The 24,497-nt window shown below is 48.6% G+C and overlaps 1 protein-coding gene across 2 annotated transcripts in view; it reads right to left on the reverse strand.

The window, feature by feature from the left end:
• CFAP210 (cilia and flagella associated protein 210) overlaps positions 1-24,497 on the reverse strand; it is a 227,949-nt gene that overhangs the window by 191,129 nt on the left and 12,323 nt on the right. For both annotated transcript variants that reach the window (XM_086956079.1, XM_086956080.1), the window contains exon 2: positions 3,443-3,663. In XM_086956079.1, the coding sequence (XP_086812205.1) occupies positions 3,443-3,663 (221 nt within the window). The remainder of the gene's footprint in view (positions 1-3,442; positions 3,664-24,497) is intronic.

The raw sequence follows: 24,497 nt of genomic DNA on the forward strand, positions 1-24,497 counted from the left end.
TGACTCGGCTGGAGCTGGGAGTGTCAAGGTCTAGGCCCGTTTTCATTCCGAACTGCCTGGGCAATCGCCAATTCACACCTGTTCCTCGTACGCCTGCAAGACAAAAGAAGTCCTGCCTTGCATATCGGCGGGAGGGGGGACGGGCGCCACGGAGGATGGGGCACCTTCTGAAAAGTGCTCAGGTTTGCAGCCACGGGGAAAGGGGGCTTCGACTCTCAGACGGAATAAGAGCATTTCAGCACATTACATGCTCATTCTAAAAATAGACACTATTATTTTGTGGTAAATAATACCGAGCCCATCCATAGAAAAAATGCAAAATGTCACATTTGAAATCTGTGAAAGGTAAATAATACCATCTCTGCACCTGCATTAGCCACTGGGTATGTATGAAAAAGTTGATATTTAAGCTTTTAGCATGTGCCTTTACATTTATTTACTTACAATACTTTTTTTTTAATTTGAAATTTGCGCACCCAAACTCGTTTCTACTTTTTTATGTAAACATGCTCACATTCTCATTCACATTTTACAAGTACCTTTATAGACAAACATCACTCTGGGGCAACACTCATGGCCAACACCGCATTACTTAGGGACACCCTAACCTCACTCATGGACACCGGCACACTACTTACGGACACCCCCACGCATCAATAAGTGACATCACCGCATCACTCAAGGACACCACCACATCACTCAGGGACACCACTCAGGGACACCACCACATCACTCAGGGACACCACCACATCACTCAGGGACACCACCACATCGTTCAGGGACACCACCACATCATTCAGGGACACCACCACATCACTCAGGGGCACCACCACTCGTCACTCGGGGACACCACCACTCATCACTCGGGGACACCACCACATCACCCAGGGGCACCACCACTCATCACTCGGGGACACCACCACATCACTCGGGGACACCACCACATCACTCAGGGACACCACCACATCACTTGGGAACACCACAACATCACTCAGGGACACCACAACATCACTCAGGGACACCACCACATCACTCAGCGACACCACCACATCACTCAGCGACACCACCACATCACTCCGGAACACCACCACATCACTCAGGGACACCACCACGTCACTCAGGGACACCACTGCATCACTCAGGTACACAACCGTATCACTCAGGGATACCACCACACCACTCAGGGACACCACCACACCACTCAGGGACACCACCACATCACTCAGGGACACCACCACAATACACTGAACATAACATTCACAAAAGTTTTTTAGTAAAGTTTAAGATATTGCCATTATGAATTAAAATTACTTTTATTTAAGTATTAAATATTATTTTAGAAAAAATAATTGTTATTCGTTATATCAATACATCTAAGTCACGCTAATACTAAACATGTTGCATTACAAATGCGATAACGCTCTACCCTCTCAACACTCTTTCCCCTCTACACTATCACTACTCTCCCCATTCACTACTCTCCCCTTTCACCACTCTCCCCTCTCACCACTCTCCCCTCTCACCACTCTCCCCTCTCACCACTCTCCGCTCTCACCACTCTCCCCTCTCACCACTCTCCCCTCTCACCGCCCTCCCCTCGCCCCTCTCACCCCTCAACCCTCTCACCCCTCGCAATGCCTTTTAATATTATAAAAGGAATTGCCATTAACAATGCCAATAGCTCAAAATCTCGCTATTGGGAGACCTATTGCATTGTAAATGCTTGTTTTTGTTGTTTTCTTTTTAAAAACATAAATAAAAGGCATAGTAATTTACAATGCCAATAGATTAAACTTGTGTAACTGTGAGACCTATTGCATTGCAAATGCTTGTCATTGTTTGTAGATACTATTTTAAATGTTACTAACGCATTTCTATGGATATATTTTGTCGTGTTCATATCTAGGACCCTAATTCGATATTCCCGATTTATGCCCTTGTGGGGTTATAATCAATAATATCCTGACAAAGGCAAAAGAATAAGATTCATATTCAGTAATAGCCCATGCAATCCAAAGCACAGCACGGCTACTCCCATCGACTCCTAGAAAGCACAACGCGTTCTTTAAACAAACCAAGCCTCCAGCAGCCCGGGAAACCCCCCTGCTTTTGTTTTGATTTGAACAAGAACTCCTGAAGTCCTGCAAGAACTGTTAGTTCTTGGTGGCGTCTTATGTCCAACCTTACGTCAAACCCGGCACCTTTCAGGTATAAAATACCAACAGTTGCCTTAAGCAAACACACGGTGGTTTGGAGCAGAGCGGCCATCTACTTGCTCGAGAGCCCAGCTGATGCGAGTGCCCGCGGAAGCCGCCCCTCCTGCTTGACGCACTGAGAGAGACGCTGTCTTTTTCTCTAGCCGAGAAAATCCAGCTCCAGTGTTTCCAGCCTACCCTTGCGGTTAGCTGGGATATCGAGTCCTGAGGAAAGAGATACCAGACCTCCCACATTCTATTACCAAGGTACGGAGCTGACTAAACCCTTAAGAGAATTCTTGATGCAGATTCTTGGCAAAATTATCTTAACCAACTTAACTTAAAAACTGCTACTTACTTATCCCTTCCCAAGTATTAGGCTTAGGTCAGGTACACTGGGGTAGGCTTAGTTAGAAGCATCAGTTGAGCCTTTTTAGTCAATGTATTTATGTATGTATATATTTATCCATTTTAAAAGTATCATATGGCTAAGAAACCGTATCAATGCTTTTACAGTATTATTTCATAATACTCCTTTTACTGTACGCACTTTACTTTACTTTAAGTATTGCAATTGTGGCAATTCATTTCTCTTGCATGAGAAGGAAGACTGATCAATAAATAACACCTTTTTATTGAAAACGCCCGTCTCCCTATTTCTCCGGATTTCTGGTGAAACGAAGTATGCACTGCTGACTGAGTGAAATAGCTGTCTATTGTTTTCACACAACTCTAGAGATATACTCTTATTCTGAGGGAGCAAGGTTGTCTGAAACTGAATCCCTTCTTGTCTGAGCCAGGGAAGGTTTTCCTTCCCTATTCATTTAAGAAAGTTTCCAGTGACCTCTGAGCTAGCTGGCGCAAACCTAAATTAAGTTTAACATAGTCAGTAGAGACCTAGATGGCCTCAGTCCTACGTCTACACTGCTGTTTATGTTATTCCAATGTGCAGAGCCTATTGGGAAAATAGGAACTACACTACAAATTGTCCTATTGTTATTCTGTGTATGCTACTTCTTAATGATCTTATTTACATCTAATTCAACAACAATGTATATTTATATAGTTAAATATAATGAGGATCAATTAATTGATTGTTCTAGGTCATTTTCATAAGTTAATACATTTGAATGCTGTACACAAGGTCTTTCTATTTTATTTAACTATAGATATCAGCACATCATAAATATCCACATATGGGGCACTCGTCTATAAAATCTAAATAAACTTAATTATGTTGCACTTACTGCAATGGTGTTAGTCCAGTGCTTCACAACTTCTTTGGAACGCAGATGCAAAGCTTCTTTTTCTCTTTTTTCGACACAAATCCGATTTGCTTCTTTGTCCAAAGTGTTGAGGTTGTTTTGAATTCTTTCCCACTCTGCCTTTGGAAGCAGAGTCATCTGACGAACATCGATACCTTTTGGGAAGAATGATCCTGGCTGCTCATTTTCCAGAGGCCGGTCAGCTGCAATGGAAACAATGGAATATTATTAACAATGCTGTTGATAGAGCAGCTCAGCAGGAAGATCTTAGTAGTTTAATAAAATCTCTGCATTTTGGTAGGCTGCAATGTGTGACAACTCTTGACGGTCAACAACTTGAATGTCCAACCCAAGATACCATTTGCATGAAGACAATTTGTCTACAGGAAACTGGGTTAGCCCAATTTCAGTGTATTACGTTCTATTCAGAGAAACATATTAAAGTGAAATTGTGACCTTCCCTTACTGATAACAGCATGCATGACATCACGTATGGCAAATGTGTGATATCAGCTATGACATTAGTGAGCACAATATAATGACGCAAAAACGCAGTGGTATTTTGGAAGGCATGACTTGCCAGCTAGCAAGATGGGCAAGCTCTGCCTGACCCTTCTTACATTCTGAGCTGAAAAAACAGGAATAGTATACAAAGTGAGGTCAAAGGCATAGATTTAGGATTCTAAAGCATTGTGGACAGAGAGAGAGAGAAACACCGGACATGTAACAACAGTACGACAACCAAATGGTGCAAAAGTGCAGAACAAAACGAAGAGCATTTATACATTATATAATGGAATATATAGTAGCAGGTGAATACCAACTACTATTCATAATAACCTTTAGACTAAAGAAAATTACTTTCATGGTTACTAAGACAGTGAAAGGGTTCAGCCTTTTTATAATGCAACAATGTCAGCCGCAAACCAAAAGATTACGAGTTACAATTACAGTTTCAAATTTCCCTAATAAATACTGCTATTACTCCTGCTCACTCTTCTTTTTCTCAAACTCTAACGACCCTCTAACTCTTACTATGGGTCGGGTATTCTCCTTCACACTTCCTAGAATCCTTCTAACTCTTTTCTTCTGTTCTCTGTTTTAGCTACCATTGAATTTCACTTTATAAAATTTAACCACTCACTTCCTATTTAATTATCTTGACACTTGCCCTCCTTCTGCAATATTGTGGACACCTTGCTTGATCACTTCCTTCTGTCTGTTCTGCACTTTTCATTTTCAAGGACTTTAATCTTCACCTTCTGTTCACACATGCTGACTCCATACCTTTCTATTCTAAACACCTATCATTAGTCCCAAAGTTCCCCCACATCGTCATACACCTCTGGTTCCTCGCACGTTCTAATCTTTTGTCTCCTCAATGATTACCTGTCTCAGCTCTCCAACTGCTATCCTCCAACCAGTCTCATCTTTCCTTCCCCTTTTCATTTGGAACCACGCAGATTTTGACAACACCTTTCGGTCATTCACATCATCAATTTTCTGTTGCCATTCTACTAACCCCTCCCGTTAGCCTTTCCTACAAATGCATCAACCTCTCTGCTCCCACCATGCATGAGTAGGTAAGGCTGTGCAATGGTGGTCCAAAATTTGCTCTTCCTTACTTTCTTTTCTGTTACTCCACTATGCTGTCCACCAAGCAGTCTATTAACAAACACTTTTTACTTCCCTTTCCCCCATGTTCCTCCATGTTCATGACTCTACTTTCAACCATCTTTTTGAACTTCTGACTCTCTGACCTATTATCCTGCTAATTTTGTTCAGTTTCTGATTTTACCAACCTTTGCACTTACAAGCTGAATTATTTCTTTGCCTAACTTGCCTCCTTCTTTCTCTTTTTCCCGCCCAACTGAAACTCCAAACTCCTTTTCTTTCTCAAATCGTCTAAACTGACCACAGTTCCATCTAACATATATCCCTCACCTTTTATTCCCAAACACTAACTTCTTCTCCTTCCCTTTCCTACAGCTCTATCCAATATTTCCATCATTTCTGTACCTACCCTCACTCCTTCAGGCATACGGTTATTCTACTTAAAAAACATCCTACCCTCCAAGCTTCTGTGTCCTTTAATTTTCGACTCATGTCTTTACTTCCTTTCCTCTCAAAACCCTTGTAATGCACTGTACATCACAAACTGGGAACTTTCCTTTATTCCAACCCACGTTTCAAGCATTTATAGTCTGGTTTTCTTCCCATCCACTCTATTGAAATTGCCATTCTTACTGTCACTAACCACCTTCACTGAGCCCACTATATCAAGCTCTCCTCTTCTTAACCTGTCTACTGCTTTTGAGCCATACTATCAACACATTCTACATACTACCTTGTCCTCTCTCTGCCTTGCCAGCATGGGTTTGTCATAGTAGTTTTTCTTATATTTTTCTAATCATATTCATTCAGTCTCTTTGGGGAGCTCCTACTCTTCCTCCTTTCCACATCTTTACAGGGTACCAAAACAATTTCTCTTCAGCTTCCTCCTTTTCCCCCCATCTATATCTTTTGTTCCATTATTTAATCGTTTAATCTTTCATATCATTTCTATGTCAGTATCTCCCAGCTTTTCCACCTCAGAAGGGTCCTTACGGGCTGGGTGGATAATCATTACCCAACTATTTGCCCTGTTGTTCCTTGTCGCGAATTAGGGGCCTATCACCATGTCAATTGTTTTGCTATGCTCTTGCACTGCTTATGTATTTCAAAAGTCTAATAATATGTTTTACAAAACATCTCCTAGCTTTTTATCTCCTTTTAACCTTTCACCTCTATCATTAAAACTCTATTTTTCCTGCCTCTTATCTATAAACTCTTGGATGTTGTTCCACCCACTGCACTTAAACCCAGCTAAAACTGACATTCTCTGTTTTGCATCAGCTTCCCCCCATTTCTTCCCACTGCGTTCCTCAATCTTTTTTGGTCCTTCATTTCACTCTCCTTTCTTTAACCCATCATATATGTCATTTGTGACTCCAACATCTTTCATTTAGCACACTTCTTACCATTATTAATTTTACACCCTATGCGAAATTTGTATGTATCAAAACTCTAATTCTAACTCTTATCTTTTCTCATCTCGATACTGTTCCTCATTACACATTCCCATTCCTGCTCATGCTTATGAAGAAGAGTTTCTGTCTGAAATTCTTTCCTTTTTAAAATCATTTTATGTTCTTACTTCTAAATTCTGAAACTCTCTTCTACTTTCTCTGACTCATTTCTGAATTTCCTTAAAGACACCCCACTAAATTATGTTCTTTTCCTCATAACTGGCCCTCTGGCTCCAATGATGCATGATCACCAATAATTATCATTTGCAGCGCCATTCCAATTGAATGTCATTTGTTCAGGGGATACAAGTATTCAGTAAATAAAAAATATTAATAAAAAATTTGACTTAATTGGTCATTCAGAACAAAGCATTATACTCTTGAGTGGAAAGCAACCATGGTAATCAGGATGCAGGAATATTTTCCACTGCAAAGCCTCACATTTATGGAAATTACCAGATGGTGTGACTCTATTATGACACTCTTCTTGATAATGTTCAGAAATGTTTCTGATGTTTCTGGCAGTCTTTTGTTGCCAAAGAAGACATCTGGGATTGACCGGTGGAAGTATTGTTTCTGCCATTTATTTTCCTAATTCTGTTGCAAAAGCTTTCAAATATATCCGTTATGGTCTATGGCTGCAAGTTTTAAACTGGAATTACCATAGCCACTCTATTTTGAGAGCTGTTTCAAGTATGGGGGCCACACGTACTGATTATTGTGTGGAAAAACCTGGTCGCAACGTGCGACCAGCATGTGTGCAACCAGAAATAATTTAACTAACAGACCTACATACTAACAGGTTGATTTACTAAATTTTGATTCTGACTGGGTTTCAATCATGAATAATAATGAGGTAGGTCCCAAAGTGAGATTCACTACTGTGGAAGACATCACAGTGTTGGTGGCCTTGTAGTGGCAGCAGACCACCATATCAGTGATTACCTTTCTATAAAGCAAACATTTTTCTTAAATGCAGTGTAAGAAATTGGGTTATTGGTTGAGGCGGGATGGAAACTCTTCTCAAGCAACAACCTCAATCCCTGTCAGGTTGAACCACAAAAGTTACTAAATTAACCTGTGTTCATAGTGCCTGTGTTAACTTAGAGGCACTATGTTGAGTATGTATGCAGTACACAAACAGCAATACACTAAAAAACCAACACAAGAAAAATCCCATACCAATTTAGAAAAAGAACAAACATTTTAATAAATAGAACAACATAAATCCAATCAGTAAAACTAAAGTTATGTATTTTTAACTTTTTAAGAAAAAAGTTGCACTTAGAAGTTCAATGCATCAAGCTGCAGGTAGCAGGTTGCGCAGGACCGGGTCAAAGTCAAAAGTTAAGGCTGACCGCAATGGATTAGGCCTGGTGTCGGTTTACTGAGAAGGTAAAGTTCAGAGGAGCAAGTCAGCCGGCGGTGTCAGAGGAGGGGGCGTTGTTGAAGAGGAGCCACTAGACGGAGTCATGGTGAAGGTTTCTACCTACGGACTTTGTCACTTTTGTGGAAGTTGAAATTCTCCAGTGGGACAAAGCTGCAGGCTGTAGAAGATGGGGACTCCACAAGGATGAATACCTTCGGTGAGAAGTTCAGCTGAACAGGATTTGCTGCTGTGGAGAAAAACATAGCAGGAGCTACAGGGGAGTCAGGGTGACAGTTAATGCCCCTTGGCCGTCTCGATGAGCAAGTAGGCCCCAGGTCACTTTTTGGTGAAAAATGTTTAATGTCCCAACTTTTAGGGTGACTCAGGTGCAGCTCCTTCAGCATTACCACCAAGAGTCCAGAACTGGAGAGGCATCACTTGGGGTGGTCAGGTCTCATTCCTGCAATGGCCAGGTACACTGTTTAAGGTCTCTGGAGCTTGCTATGTCCCAGTATCTTACACAAAGGCCAGCCAACTAGTTACTGGAGACACTCTGGTGGTTGTGGTTTCAAGCAGCAAGGTAGGCCTGAAGCAGCAGGGCAGTCCTCTGGTGAGCAAGTCAAGCCTCAAGCAGCAGGGCAGTCCTCTGGTAGCAGCAGGGCAATACTCTGAGGTACAAGACAGGCTTCAAGCAGCAGTGCAGTTAGATGGAGTCCAATGCAGTCTTTCTGATGCCCTCCACAAGTCTAGGAGTGTACTGAAGAGGTGGTTCAAGACATTCAATATTTAAACCTGGTGACATCCTGGTTACCCCATATCTATTTCTGAAAGTTTTTCCCTTTCCTAGCCAAGGCTCCAAGAAGTCTGGGGTGACAAAAGACAAGTGTCAGGTGCCTTTGTGAGTGTGCTGGAGGAAGCCATTTGAAATGTAAGTTGGGCATATTTTACGTTTAACAAGTTCATTTGCATAGTTAATTAAAACCATTGCAATACAAATATCCAGCCAGTACAATACAATCCATCAAATACAGCAATAAGACATCTACGACCTATCATGCACATATGACTTGGGAATTTAGACAAGTATGGTTGGCAGTCAGGCCTCAGAATCAATAATCATAAATCTGTGATGTACCACTTGGGAGGTTTGAGCAGCACAACAAGAGATCAACTCTCTGAACTGGACATATCTTGGGAATCATCTCTTAAAGATACCTAGGGGGGGCGTGGCCAACTGCCGAGCATGGCGGCAGCTTAACCCGGGAGCTCCGCTAGGCACTCCGGCCCGCACACAAATCCGTATGCCCATCCGAGCATCAACCTGCCTGAAGGGGTGACGTCGGCCCCAGGGAACCGAGCGACACAGAACGACTCGCTCCCAGCGACGATCCGACGCCGGGAAGTGCCCCGTCCGTCGATGGGGAGGCGCGGCCTGTAGCGACTCAGCAGCACCGGCCCTGGGTGCGGAGGCGAGCCGACCGGAAGTGCACCTCACCCGGCCGGGAAGGAACGGAACTAGCCGGCGACCGGTCCTCCCTGCATGACAATGAGCTCCGCCTCGGCGCTCGTACAGCGATGCACCTGAGGGCGCACTCCGCCCAAGACTCCAACAGAAGCAAGGTCAGTGGGGGCCCCGCACATCATCAAGGAAGCGCCCCAACGAAAGCGGCGCGAGTAGATGGACGGCGCCTAAATCGGCGCGGCCCCCCCCCACATCACTGAAAATCACCCCGGACTGCCATTAAGCAGAGGGGCTGCCCACACTGTCGCGGCACCTGCCCCCGGAGGCACATTGCGACCTTACAACGCAGCGACGCGCTCCACATGAAGGAGTGATAGAATACGGAGTCAAGGACATCCGAGCGCCGCCTTAAACGCAGGGGCAATCTCTCTACTGCTTCCAAAGACAGTCACAGACCGGCCGCACCACGGGCTGAAACGAGTCTGAATCCTGCACTCCTAACCGGTTGCATCAACGATACACAGCGGGGGGAAGGTCTACATAGACACTGGTAACGCTAGAAGGACATCATGGCGGGCAAGAACACGAGGAGCATGTCAGCAACGCAATCGAAGCTGGACAAGTTTGCCTACACCCACGCTGGTCATTCGCAGGGGCCTGGTCGACACTCAGCCGGAGCTTCCTCTGACACCAACGGGACTGGGAAAGTCACACTGGAGGCCATCATGAGAACCCTCACAGACGTCCAGGCGACGGTCGGCACGATCTCCACGGAGGTGACCCTGCTGCGTGCTGATTTCAAGAAAATAACGGAGAGGGTGGCCCAAGTAGAGGTGGTCACAAAATCACTTATTGAGGACACCTCGGACCTGCAGGTGGCAATGGAACGGCTAGAAAAGACCACCAAACAACTTCAAGAAAAGCTGGACGACCAGGAAGGACGCTCCAGAAGGAACAACGTCCGTATTCTAGGCCTTCCGGAATCGGAGGGGAAGGGGGCCATGGACCTATATATAGAAGACCTTATCAAGACGAAACTGCAGCCTAAAGGGCTATCTGCCTTCTTCTCCGTTGAGAGGGCGCATCGAGTCCCCGGAGGTACACCCCAGCCAGGGGCCACACCGCGACCAGTGCTGGCCAGACTCTTCAACTATCGAGATAGGGACGCCATTTTGCAAGCGGCCAGGGTGGCGCCGCCGGTGAAGATACAAAACTCCACGCTGGCGTTCTTCCCGGACTACACGGCCGAGGTGGCCAGGCGTCGAAAATCCTTCAATGCAGTCAAAAAGACTCTGAGAGACAGGGAACTACCCTACTCGATGCTGTTCCCCGCTAAACTGCGGATTGTGGCCGAGGGGAGGACGTGGTTCTTCGACAATCCTGAAGTAGCGCGAGAATGGCTGGACGGCTGGAGACCGGCGGGCAAGCCTCAACGCCCGCGCAAAGACCGCCAAGATCACCGTAAGGAGAAAACACCGGAACATCGCGCGCCCAGCCCGGCCACTGAACAGGGTGCCGCCGGGGGACTGGACTCCGATCTTGAGAGAGATCCCTTTGATTCGGGACAGCCTAGCAGGGGGTGAATGACTACGCTGGAAGCATCAAGCACTGAACACTATACTTGGGACCTTGGGCCGATGGAACCGAGTAGGGCGGGTTCAGGCCGGTGCCTGTAGGGGACTCACCAACCCCACAAGCAAGTAAGACTAGACAGGGGGGGGAATCAAGCACTCTGCCAAGTTGGGGATGCGGGCGGGAATTCGTCCGTGGTGCAGGGGAGCAGGGAGGGGGGGTTGGGTTGGGAGTTCTGAAGTTCGAGTTAAAGTTAAGTTACACGGTCATCACTATTGCGATCTCACGGGGCATGAATATACCACACATTATGGGGGGCGTGCACCTCCTCCGCACTCTGGCACCCTTCTCCTCCTGACAATGGAGGCCTTGGTTCATTCATACACATGGCACAGCATAACCAAGCTACACCAGCGATGGGTACCCAGGCGACAACTGCAGTGCCCCCACTGAAGCTCCTCACTTGGAATGTCAGAGGGTTGGGTGACAAAATAAAAAGGGGTTTGGTGCTGCAAACAGTTAAGCGTGCTCAGTCAGATCTGGTGCTGCTACAGGAATCACATTTAGCGGGAACCACCTGTAAGGCCCTGAATAGGCGTGGATACACCATGGCGGTACATTCCGAATTCACCTCGGGTTCCAGGGGCACGGGGATCCTCCTCAGAAACAGCTCCCCCTTCCTGGTCACTAGCCACAAGACAGATGACCAGGGCAGATTTGCAGCACTCTCAGGCCAGTGGGAGGGAAGGGCCTTGAATGTGGTATCAGTCTATATCCCCCCCGCGCTGCACGCTATGGCCCTCCCGGCGCTTAGCCGATTCCTTATAGATCTTCCCGAGGGAGATGTGATCATGGGGGGGGATTTCAATGCCATAGCGGACCCTCTACTAGACACTTTTCCCCAGCGAGCTCGCCAGAGAGGAGCCGCAACACTCCCGGGCTTTCTATCTGCTATGGGCCTCATAGATGTCTGGCGTCGCCTGAACCCGACAGAGCAGCGCTACACGCATTTCTCCGCACCACACAACACCCTCTCCCGAATCGACTACTTTTTCACTCTGGGGGTTGGAATGAGCTCGGTGGATAGTGTAGACATTATGCCGCGAGGTATTTCTGATCACTCCCCGGTCTCCCTTCACATTTCCACTAAGGAGAGTAGGCGGGGTAGGATTTACCCGATCTATCCCAATTATCTGCAAGTTCCTGGTATCAAAAAGAAGCTTAAGTCGACAACCACACACTACTTTAAGGAGAACAACGGGTCGGTCGCCTCACCCTCAATTCTGTGGGAGGCATATAAGACGGTCCTCAGAGGGGCATCCATATCTGCCATTACCGGGCATAAGAGGGAATCCAGGGCTACACTGGCCAATTTAGAAGCGGCCTTACACACGGCGAACACTGCACATATGACAGACCCCACTCCGGAGACACTTCATGCACTACAGCTTCGCCAGCAGCAACATCAGGCACACCTTACAGTGATCACAAAGGGACACCTCGCAAATACAGCGCACAGGATCTATGACGTGGGCGATAAGGCAGGGAAGATGCTAGCGTGGCTAGATAAGCGGGGTGGCGGCAACAAAGGGATTCACGGTCTCTATGATTCGAGCGGCATGCTGCGAACTCACCCAGAACACATAGTCCAGACTCTAGCCTGTCACTACCAGAACATTTACACACCGACGCGGCTGGTCACTGAACGGGAGGCCCTAGATTCACTTCGCAACATCCATGTACCGGTGCTCTCGCCGGAGGCACAGCAGGAACTGGACGCAGACCTGACTGTTGAAGAGGTCCAATTGGCAATACAGGCGCTACAATCCGGCAAGGCCTTGGGCCCAAATGGGATTCCTGTGGAGTGGTACAAGGCGATGGACTCGGTCCTGGCCAAGCCCCTCCTTGACATGTTTACTGACAGCCTACAGAAGACGCTGCTCCCACTAGATCAGCGCACGGCCACCATTGTGGCCATCCCGAAACCATCCAAACCACCAACCGATTGCGCCTCATATCGACCCATCTCACTGCTCAATACAGAAGCGAAGGTCCTGGCGAAACTTCTGGCCAGCCGCCTCACCAAACATCTCACTACGCTGATACACCCGGATCAATCGGGCTTTATGCCACATAGGAGCACGGCACTTAATCTACGAAGGGTGCACGGGGTGTTGGCAAGGGCGCATCTCCTTCAGGAGCAGACAGTGATACTTTCCTTAGATGCTAAAATGGCGTTTGATTTGGTTGAGTGGGAATACCTCTTTGCTGTACTAACCCGCATGGGCTTCGGGCCCCTATATATGGCATGGGTGCGATTACTATACACCCGACCGATGGCGCAGGTAGTGGCGAACGGGCATATATCCTCCACCTTTCCACTAGGAAGGGGAACGAGGCAGGGATGCCCACTGTCGCCCCTGTTGTTCGCGATAGTGCTAGAACCACTGGCGATCCTGCTACGAGCGACGCCGTTGTTTAGAGGGATCGAATGGGGCGATGGATGGGAGGACAAGGTCTCCCTCTACGCTGACGACATGTTGGTATACATGGCTGACCCGACTACAGGGGTGCCCGCCTTACTGGAGATCTGCGACGAACATGGTAAAGCATCCGGGTACACCCTGAACTGGGCCAAGACGGTGCTCTATGTGTTAACCGGCCAGGCCCCGGTGTTGCCGGCGACCTGCCCTCTTACAGTGACCACCTCTTCCTTCAAGTACCTAGGTATTTATGTGACGAGAGATGCTAAACAGTTTTATGTCGAAAATCTACAACCGCCTCTGCAGAGGTTGCGAACAGATGTCCAGTACTGGGCTACACTGCCGCTGACCCTCTTAGGACGCGCGGCTCTCTACAAAATGATGGCTCTCCCGAGGTTTCTATATGTACTAGAGAACTCTCCATATGTGGTTAACCCGCAGTACTTCCGGCGAGTGGCAGCGCTGGTCTCCAGCCTGCTGTGGAATAACGGGCCGGCACGTATAGCACAGGCGAAACTAGTGAAGAGTTGGTACGAGGGGGGTGTCGCGCTACCTGATCTCCAACTATATTACTGGGCAGCACAGCTTAAAATAATTAATCAATGGATTCATGCTTCCAGAAACGATCCCGCATACAAAGCAGACTGGTCACAACTGGGGACGGCCGGCATGTTGTCAGTACTGTACGACCGCCAGAAGGTAAAGACCCTGCGGGGCCCAACACTCCACACAGCGACGCTCTGGCACGTGGCGCAGTCCCGCCTGGGATGGACAGGGAAACTCACTAAGCTGACACCCCTTTGGGACACCAAGGCACTGGGCTCGCTTAGGGCCTGTAAAGGCTTTGAGAGATGGGACGACATAGGTATCTCAGTGGTCGGAGACCTCTGGGACAAGGGCACGGTTGTTCCCTTCCAGCACCTCCAGCAACAATACGGCCTAAGGCCCACTGAAACATTTCGCTATGTACAGATTCGACATGCACTACTGCGCGCAATCCCACCAGACACGACACTCCCAGAGTCCTCACCCCTTGAGGATAGACTGCTCACCGAATACATGGAACAAAAAGCGACCTCACTCACGTATAAGAAATTAATTAATAACACGCCTGATCCCACACTCAAGCTTAAGGAAAAATGGGTAGCTGAGCTAGAAGATATGGATGAAACGGAGTGGAATGAGGCGTTGGCCTCCCCGAGGGAGGTGGGTATATCAGCAAGGTTCCGCCTGATACAGCTCAAGGTGCTCCACCGCACCTACTACACTCGCACACTGCTACACAGGATACAAAGGGCGCAGCACCCATACTGCCTGAGGGGGTGCGGGGAGGAGGGAACTCTCCTTCACACGCTATGGGAATGTCCGCGCATAAGGGAACTCTGGCGCCAAATTATGCGCACGGTTTCTCAAGCCATGAAAGTGTCTGTGCTTCCGGAACCTCGCAGGTGCCTACTGAACATTTGGGAACCTACGGACCTGAACAGGTACGAGCAATTATGGGTCACCCTCGCAATGACGGTGGCCAAACGAGACATTGCACAGAGGTGGGGTGCTCCGGAGTTACCTACGGTGACGGGATGGGTAAGAAATATGGACCTTCTCATGATCAAGGAAAGGGCAGTATATGTGTTGAGAGCCTGCCCTCGTAAGTGGAATCGGGTATGGCTGAAGTGGAACGCTTATAGGGGTGACCCATGTGAAGCTTTGCCAGAGGGTGAGGACTCAGACTCGGAGGAGGAGGAAGACTAGCGGTAGTGGAGAGATACTATGAACGAGGAAGGGACCAGGGGGAATGTTGCACGCAATGACAATCTACACGAATTGCTGATTTGTTAACCTGTGAGATGGTAAAGCAGAACGTATGCAGACTCTGATATAGTGATGACGGTTGTTTGGTTCTAGGAGTAATGTTCATTGTTCTTATGAGTACCTGCTCATGCACTGTAGGAGACATGTCAGCCTTCTGCCGTGGAACTGCATGGGCGGGAAGGAATTTAGGGGACAGGAAGACGCTGGGCATGATGCGGCATATATCTGTTTGTTAAACTTTTGACCATCAAGCCCTGCATGAACTCGATAACTGTTACTGTACTCTATGTTGCATACTATCCCCACCTGGGGAACTAGCTACAGTTATGTTACGACAATTGCAATTGACATACTGCTATTTCTTCTAAATTCCTGACAATAAAGAATGTAAAAAAAAAAAAAAAAAAAGATACCTAGGGATTAGTAGCGAACGACCGGGACCGGTGGACAGCATTAAATCCGGACAAACTCTTAATAGACATACAAAAGTAGATTAGATTATTGAATATCCCTCCCCCTATCCATGATGGGCAGAATAGCCATAGCAAAAATGCTGCTGCTCCCCAGATGCTTACACTTAATTTAATAGAGCATGCTGCCAATCCCTCGTGACATACTCATGAAACTCAAATTGGTACTGATTGGCCTGACATGTGAAAAAATGGAGTAAAGTTAAAATAGACACTGCAATGCACATATGAACAGAGCAGACTTCGGATCCCTGATCTGGAAGCATACTATCAGGCCTCGCTATTACAATTCATGGCAGGCTGATATAGAGCAGATAATGGTATAGACAAGGCCCGACCAAGCAGTTCAGGAATGCAGTCAGAACTCATACAGACCATGTACAGAAAGAGAGGCACTCAAATGCCAGAAGTAAAGATTCTGAGTTAGTCACTGTGATCCTGGGATATGTTTTGCGCACACTGGGGTTGTCCCCAGCCCTATTCTCGAGCAGCACGACTATGGTACCTCTCTAGTTTTCAGTGTTGAGACAGAGACCTGAATATGAAAATTTGGAAACTGGAAGGCAGCACTAACAAGGGTGACTTATATGTTGACGGACGATGCCCACATGGGACAAGTCCCAAGGCTTCTTTCATGTAGGAGCTAGACAATTTATCCATTACACGGCAATTTCCCAGATGTCCTAAAAAACATGGTGTGCTCAAAATGCTGTACCATGGGTCTCAGCAACACTGACACTGCTCATGCAGACGGATAGGGTACAGGGGGAATAACACGCCTCTACCAGGCAATTTGCGCAGACACTTTCAAGCCCATGTTTCACACTAAACAGAAATGGGAAACGGACTGCAATATACAGTTTGAGGATAAGCAAAGAGACGACACGCTCATTAAAACCGCATCTAGCATCAGTAGGATTCGCATCATACGCTTCAACTTTGTTCTCCATAAATATATAACCCCAGCCAAGCACAACTTAGATGACACAAATTCTCTCCAATGTCCCAGATGTGATCAAGATGGGGTGACATAATATCACCTAACATGGGCATGCGACAAAATAAGGGGCTACTGGGAACGTGTGTCAGTCATATAACGACAGAGGTTATATATTGACCTAAAACACAACCCACAACTCTTCTTACTGGGAACTGGGGTACCCAATATGAAACGCCGACAAAAAATGATCTGTTGACTTCACCCTACTATTGGCCGGGTACCCCCTGGATGAATGCCTGCTATGAAGACGAATACTGACAGACCGCAAGGGATCTCAGACTTCTAGTGAGACACACAAGAACCTGTGGCAAAAAGGTTCGCAGAATACAATCATGCACTTCTGCTGTCTAACCTCTTACTTATGTAATCGTTGAACTTGAATAGGTTGTCCATATGTATGACGTGATTTTTGTAATTTTATGTTGATTATTAAGAACGGTTCCGTTTGCGATTTGACAATGCTGAAATTGCCCAACCCTGACAAGCAAACGCCTACTCTGTAACATGACCATCTACAGAAAAGGTGTGCCAGAGATAATAATGGAAAATGGAAAATGCAATAAATAAAAGTTAAAAAAATAAAAGTGACAAATGCATCATGAAATGCCCAAGCTGGAGGCATGTGTCAATGCACATTTATTTCTCTGCAACAGAGCCAGAACACAGCAGATATCAGTACCGGGGGCCACTGAGCCAAGTCCCCACTTTGCTATTTTCGAAGGTATGGCTCTCGGTAAGATTTATTATTATCTTGCAAAATGACCAAGCTACGTGGAATGGCCAGCTTTTAAATGAATAAAACAAGCGATTTTTAAGAATTATTTCTTAGTTAGGCTTTGAATATTTGCACCAGTTTACAGCTGATCTTTTCAAAGCTTTTCATTTTAATGACTTAAGTCTCCCTGAACATGGCTTGTATTCTGTAGGGGACAAAGGACATAATGCACTTCAAACCATCATGGCTCCATGTGAAATTTTTTATAATTAATTTGTCTAGTAATTATATTTGTAATATCACAACATTTAAATATAATGCACATCCTTTACAGCCCTAGCTCCATACACGTCCCTTGCCCCCACACAGTGCATTTGACCTACCTCACAATGCCATGAAACTTAGCTTATGGAGAACGCAGACAACACCAGAACTACACATGACCTAACCACCATATAAAAGGTCTCCTGCTCTGCAGATCCGCACAGTTCTGCTATCAATTCAGGCTTTGTTAAGTGCCCCCAATCCAGATGATCCATTAGCAAACGATGCCCCGGTTACTTACCGGTAATCTTCATTACTCCGAGTATAGTCTTCCTCGCCACATGACTTACAAAGTGAGCTTCAGCTCCACGACAGAACCCTCCAAAGCAAAAAAAGCCTCCCACCCCCTCCCAACATGGCCGACCAGTCCCACCTGACCTCTATAAGAGGCGGGCCGGCCCAACCAACAGCCTGAACTACCAAGCAAACAATGAAGCCGATAGCCAGACAGGGAGGGGGGGAGGGAACTCATGTGGCGAGGAAGACTATACTCGGAGTAATGAAGATTACCGGTAAGTAACCGGGGCATTACCTCCTCGTTAGTCTTCCTCGCCACATGACTTACAAAGTGAGCAAATACCCAAGCCAAAAAGGCTTCATTGACCACCATAAGAACAACACCACACGGTGATGCAGATAAACCAACACAGGGTCTATCCAGTACAATGCAAAGAAAACAGGGATTACAGGAAACCTGAATCAAGACATTAAGAAAAAAATAGGCCATCAAGGAGCCGCAGCTCCTGCACACAGAACGGCCCCAGCGAAGTCCCCAGGGACAGAACCACCCAAGACAACGCGATAGTGTAATACGAACACGAGGGGAGACGACCACGTCGCCGCCCGACAAAAACTCCACAGTGGAGACACCCCAGAAGGAGGCCCAGGGCCCAGACCCACAATGAGTGGGCCCCGCCGAACCCAGTGAAGCAAAGGACAGGACGACAGCCTGTGCAAGCCAGCGACCCAAGGAGTAAAGAGAGGGCTCGCGGCCAGAACGAACAGGACCGAAAGTCACGAACAGGCTATCACACCGGGAAAGGGAAGACGTGCGCTCAAGAGAAGACAAAACCGCATGCCGGACATCCAACAAGGACAAGGAAGGATCCGTGTCGGGAGGGAAGGGCGGTAAAGACACCAACCCGAGCCCGGGTCACCAGGGAAGGAACCCCGGGAAGGAAACGGGGGACATGCCGGAGAAACAACCTGTCCGGCAAAACCCGCAAGAAGAGAGGGGAGCGGAGGAACGACCCCCGCTCGCCCATTCGCCCAGCAGACACCACTGCCACCAGGAAAAAACCACCGTAAAGGTGAGGAACCGCAAAGCCACCGAGGCCAGGGGCTCACAGGGCGGACCCTGAAGTGCTCGCAGAACGAGAGGGAGATCCCAAGGAGGAGACAGGCAGTGCGTCCGAGGTCGACGGAGAAAGACAACTCCGGAGCCAAGCGAGCCACCAGGGAATCCAGCCCGTCGAAAACCGGACTGCGGAAGGCCCGCAAGGCAGCCCACTGGGCCCTCAGGGAAGAAGGGGCCAAGCCCAAGGAACACCCCTCAGCCAGGAAATCCAAGACCCGCAAGGGGTCCACGGTGGCGGGGTCAGCACAAAGCCGACCGCACCAACGCGAGAAAGAAGCCCAGTGCCGGGCATAGGAAGAGAATGTGGAAGACCTGCGGGAGCCCAGCAGCAAAACCACAACCCCAGAAGAACAACCCAGAGCAAGCAGCGTCAACCGCCCAAGATCCAGGCCTGCCGATGGAGCCAGCGCAACACCGACTCCGGGGGCGGGGGTCCCTACACGGAACGGGATCCGGGACCGGCCAGTAGGCCCGAACCGCCAGCTCGCAAAGGAGAGGGTACCAGGGGCGGCGGGCCCAGCCGGGAACCACCAGAAGCACCCTGGCCCTGTCCAAGCGAATCATGCAGAGGACCCGGGGTATCAGTGGGAACGGGGGAAAAGCGTACAGTAGACCGAGAGGGCAAGCGAAAGACAGGGCAACCACCCGCCATACCCCCGGACCCGGGAGGAGAGAGCAGAACCTGGGCAGGAGGGCCGAGACCCTGTCCGCGAACAGATCCACCAGAGGCAGACCGAAACGAGGCACCAGGCGCCGAAACACCACCGGGGTCAGGGCGTGACAAGGCAACGAAGGAAAGATCCGACTCAGTCGATCCGCCTCCACATAGTCGGACCCCGGGGGAAAGACAGCCCGAAGAGACAGGACCGATGACTCTGCCCAAGAAAACAACCCCCGAGTTAGAAACCAAAGGGAGCGAACCTTGCACCTCCCCTGAAAGCTGTCACCGCTCCACACCACCAGGTCGACTGACCCGACCAAGACATGGGGACCCCGATGCAAAGGAGCAAAAGACGGCAGGCCAGGAGGACTGCCAGCAACTCCCGAAAGTACGAGGAGCTGCGTGACTGTAGGAGATCCCAACGACCCCCAAATGACCCGGCGCCAAAGGACGCCCCCCCCCTGAACGAAGCCGAGGGGAGGACCGGGTCCAGGCACACAACCCCCGAAGGAGGACAAGCCCGAGACGGGAACAGAAGGGATCACCGCACAAAGAGCAGGGAGCCGATGGAGGGGAGACACCGCCTGACGCGAAGCCCCACCCCTGAAAAAGACGAGGCCGAGAAGCATCACACGTCCAGACAGGGAACACCAAGACCCCCTCCCGGCGAAGAAGATCCACCAGGCGGGCCAGGAGAACAGGTCACACCCACGGGTCAGAAGGCAAGCCCAACGGAAGCACCCGCAACCGAGAGAGGGAACCCCCACTCGCAGTCCGGCCTCTCAGGCCAACCCATGGTCCCAGAAAATCCTTCAGTCCAGACAAGGGAAGGAGTAGGTACCCGAACCCGTCGAGAAGGTGGGACCCCGAGGAATGTCCGCAAGACAAGCAAGACCGGACACCGGCCAGCAAGCCCGAAGAGCCCAAGAACCGAGACAGCCACGTCCCAAGACGGGACGTAACGGCGGCGACAGCCCCCCCCCCCACCCCCCCCCCCCCCCCCGGGAACCCCCTGGAGTGAGAAGGCCGAAAGCCAGGATCTAGGGGCGAAAAAGGGAGCGGCAGCACCAGTACGAGACCGGGAATAGCCGAAACTCAGGCCCGGAAGCCAAACCTGAACGCACCTCGTGAAGACCGACCCCCTGTAATCAGGGTGGAATGGCCGAAGGACCCCCCCATGCAAGGGCGGGACGCCCTCACCCACAGGCGGACGAGGAGACCGAAGGTAGGCCGCGCCCAGGGGAGCGGGCCCCAAATGAAAGGACAGGAGACAGCCAGAATAGGCCACCCGCAGAAAACACTGTCACCTCCGACAAGGACGCAGCCCGACCAGACGGCCGAGCCAGCCTCGCGGCCACCAGAGCGGGAAAGGTGACTAACCCACCTCCACAACGCCCATCACAACGGACGCAGGCAGAGGAAGGGAGTCCGGAGACATGCGTCAGAGGGTGTCAAAGTGACACCCCCTGCACCCTTGAGAAATTCGGTATTTACCGATTCGGTAAATACCGAATCGGTAATGCCCATTCATTCCTATGGGCTTCAAAGCCCACAGGAATGAATGGGCATTACCGATTCGGTATTTACCGAATCGGTAAATACCGAAATCATCCGATTCAGTATTCCAGCACATCTGGAATACCTACATGTCCACCACATAGATTTACCGATTTTTAATTACTGAATCGGTAAAATTCGGTAATTGAAAATCGGTAAATCTATTTCACCTACATCGGGCCCCTGATCTCTTCTTAGAAAGAAAAACCTCGACCCATCAGACCCAGTAAACTCAGGGCCAATCAAATGGCCATTGCAGGAAAATGTTTTGAGAGAGCAGTGTTAACTCGGCTCTTTGACTTTACAGAACATTATGGCATAATGTCAGACCAACAGCCCAGTCACAGACCAGGCAGAGGCACAGAGTCAGCCATAAAATCCTTATGGGATGATCTAAATCATACAATAGACAAGAACGGAGTAGTTGCCTTTTTGTTTCTGTCTGTATCTGCTGCATTGGGCACTGTCACCACCACATGCAACTACAAAGACTCCACTTTCTCGAATCCATGAAAATGTTCTAAAATAGATTACTTCTTATCGCACAAACAAACAAAATGTAGTCTACCTGCCACCTTTCACATCACCTCCTCACGTACACTACTGTAGCATTTCTCATATCCCCTCTATTATTCAATATCTACCTTAACACCTTTACCAAATTCAATTAAATCATACAACCTCACCTTTTACAACTATGAAGATGACACCCACATCATTTTGAAAATGGAAAGCCCTGTAGACCTCTACAATTTACAACTTGATGACTGCTTCCATGTCATAAACACATGGACGAGCAATAACCATCTAAAGCTAGATATCACTAAGACATAGATTATGACCTACGGACAATGGTAAAAGTACCAGCCTACTGCTGTATGTCCTAAGGAACGTGAAACCCCTCCAACAACATCAAGAGAAGTAAGAAACATAGACGTAACTATGGATTCAGACATATCCTTGATCCTGCATGTCAAAAACATCACAGAGTGCTTTCTACACAATGAAAATACTATGTCACATCCAGTGGCTGCCAGTAATTTTAGGACAGGCACGCATGCACACATACACATATACACTCACAGACAAGCATTCACATGCGCACACACACACACACATACACACACACAATCACATCAATTCACAACACTCCTTACCAAACATTCATACATTCACACACGCACCCACCAAACATTCATTTTTTTTAAAAAACACACTCACACTTACCTGCAGCTCTGCCTCGGAGGTCCCACGAGGCTTGGGACAGTTGACTTCCCTCACTGGCTGAACTAAGGTCAGCCAATGAGGGAAGGCTGCAGTCCCAACGTCATCACAGAGTGAGATGGGGTCAGTGAGACTGCTAACACCACCCCACTCTGTGATGAAGTGTCACTGATTGGCACTCGAACCTAGGTGCTTCAGGCTTTAAAACTGAAGTGCCCAGATGCGAGGCAATCAGTGACGCTACCCCTCGTCACAGAGGGGAGGGCCTTAGAGACCTTTGCTGAGCAGGTCACGCCCACAGGACCTGCGACTTCCTCAGCCCAGCAAATTACAGCTCAGGCAGCCAGGAGCCTGAGCATTAAGCGCATGTCTGGATACTGGCTGCCTGACCTGAAAATGAACGGTGTCTGTCAGACTGACCTTTGTTCAGCCTGACAGACAGTGTTCGTGAGGGGCAAAAGATGGGTGGCATGGCCTCTCAGCCCCCATGGTCAGGCTGCGGCTGGTCACATCTTCCCTAAGCCCTGCATACCAACATGAACTGCAAGCTATCCTCACAGTCGTAATGTACAAGTCTGACTATGTCAACAGCCTATACCTTGGTGCACCAGCATTCCTAATACCAAAGTACCACTCATCCAAAATTCTGCTGCAAGGTTTCTTCTCCACCTTCACTCAAGACAATGGATAACTCCAGTTCTGCAGTCACTCCACTGGCTACCTATAGCTTGAAGGGACATTTTAAAAGGCACTCTGCATTGTTCACAGAGCCTCCCAAAGAAAAAGGCTTGCACCACTAAACAACATACCGCCTTACCAAAAAAGATCTGTAGGTGGCACTGCTTTGTCAGTACCAGCTGTTAAGCTCTGGAACTCACTAGCAGACAAAATTAGCAGCACCAAGGAGCATATACACTTCTGAAGACAGCTGAATACATGGCTAATTTGTAGTTACCTGCACCACCCACATTCTGGAAAGAGAGATCAGTTGCACCCTCAAGAGCAATCATCAGCTTACCACCCAGAAGTTTAAAATGGCTCAAGCAGAACCCTTTTTAGGGCTCGCTGCGAAAAGCGCGCGAAAGCGCGCTCTCGCTGAGAGAACTATAGCTGTTGGCTCAGCCAACAACAAGGGGAGACAGGAGTTGGCCACGCGCACCATTAAGAAGCATGGCAGAGTCGGATTCCGACGTGCGCCTTGGGATTGGGTCGCACGCGTCGGAATCCGACTCTGCCATGCGCCTTGGGATTAGGTCGCGTGCGTGAGCTTCTACCGTAGACAGCTCACGTCGCGCGGCTCGTAGGTTTCAGTTTCGTTTTTCTTTTTTTAGGTGAATGCATCATATAGACCTAAAAAGTCCGCCAGCAACAGAAACGGATGTCGCATCGTCTTGTCTGCTGCGAACAGTCTGTTTCTATGCACAGAGTCCTCAAGCCCCCCCTCACCGCCCTCCACTCAGTGCATAGCAGGGTAGGGTTTGTATAAGGCCCTCGTAGTCTGCGCACAAAATCACAGCCGTCTCTGACCACCAAAATTCCAAATTAAGCGTTCAGCTGCATAGTGCAGGCGCTCACCGGCGACTGCACAGAGCAGTAAATAAGAGGAGGAAAATTGCATAAACTGTGGGCCAGGCGGAGAGTTGGGACACCGTGGGCGGCGAGATAAACATGTCACATTATTATCATGACCGACGGCCTCGGTTCTTACAGCCCTCCCCTTTGCCCCCGCTGCCCCTACAAAGACACACGCGGTGCATCAGCTGATACATTCAAGAGCATGCCACAAACACCACCCGTGCTACAACACACAGCGCGTCACGTCCACCTCCACGCGCATCACAAGCAGTGACGCTGCGTGGGACACTCCATTGTTCTAGCAAGGTGGGGGTCGGCGGATTCACTGGCGTCACAGACATTATAGTCACAAAACACTAGATAGGGCAGCCACATTTCACAAGCTTCT

This window comes from Lissotriton vulgaris, chromosome 2_1 (assembly GCF_964263255.1).
Source record: "Lissotriton vulgaris chromosome 2_1, aLisVul1.2, whole genome shotgun sequence".
Classification (NCBI taxonomy): Eukaryota; Metazoa; Chordata; class Amphibia; order Caudata; family Salamandridae; genus Lissotriton; species Lissotriton vulgaris.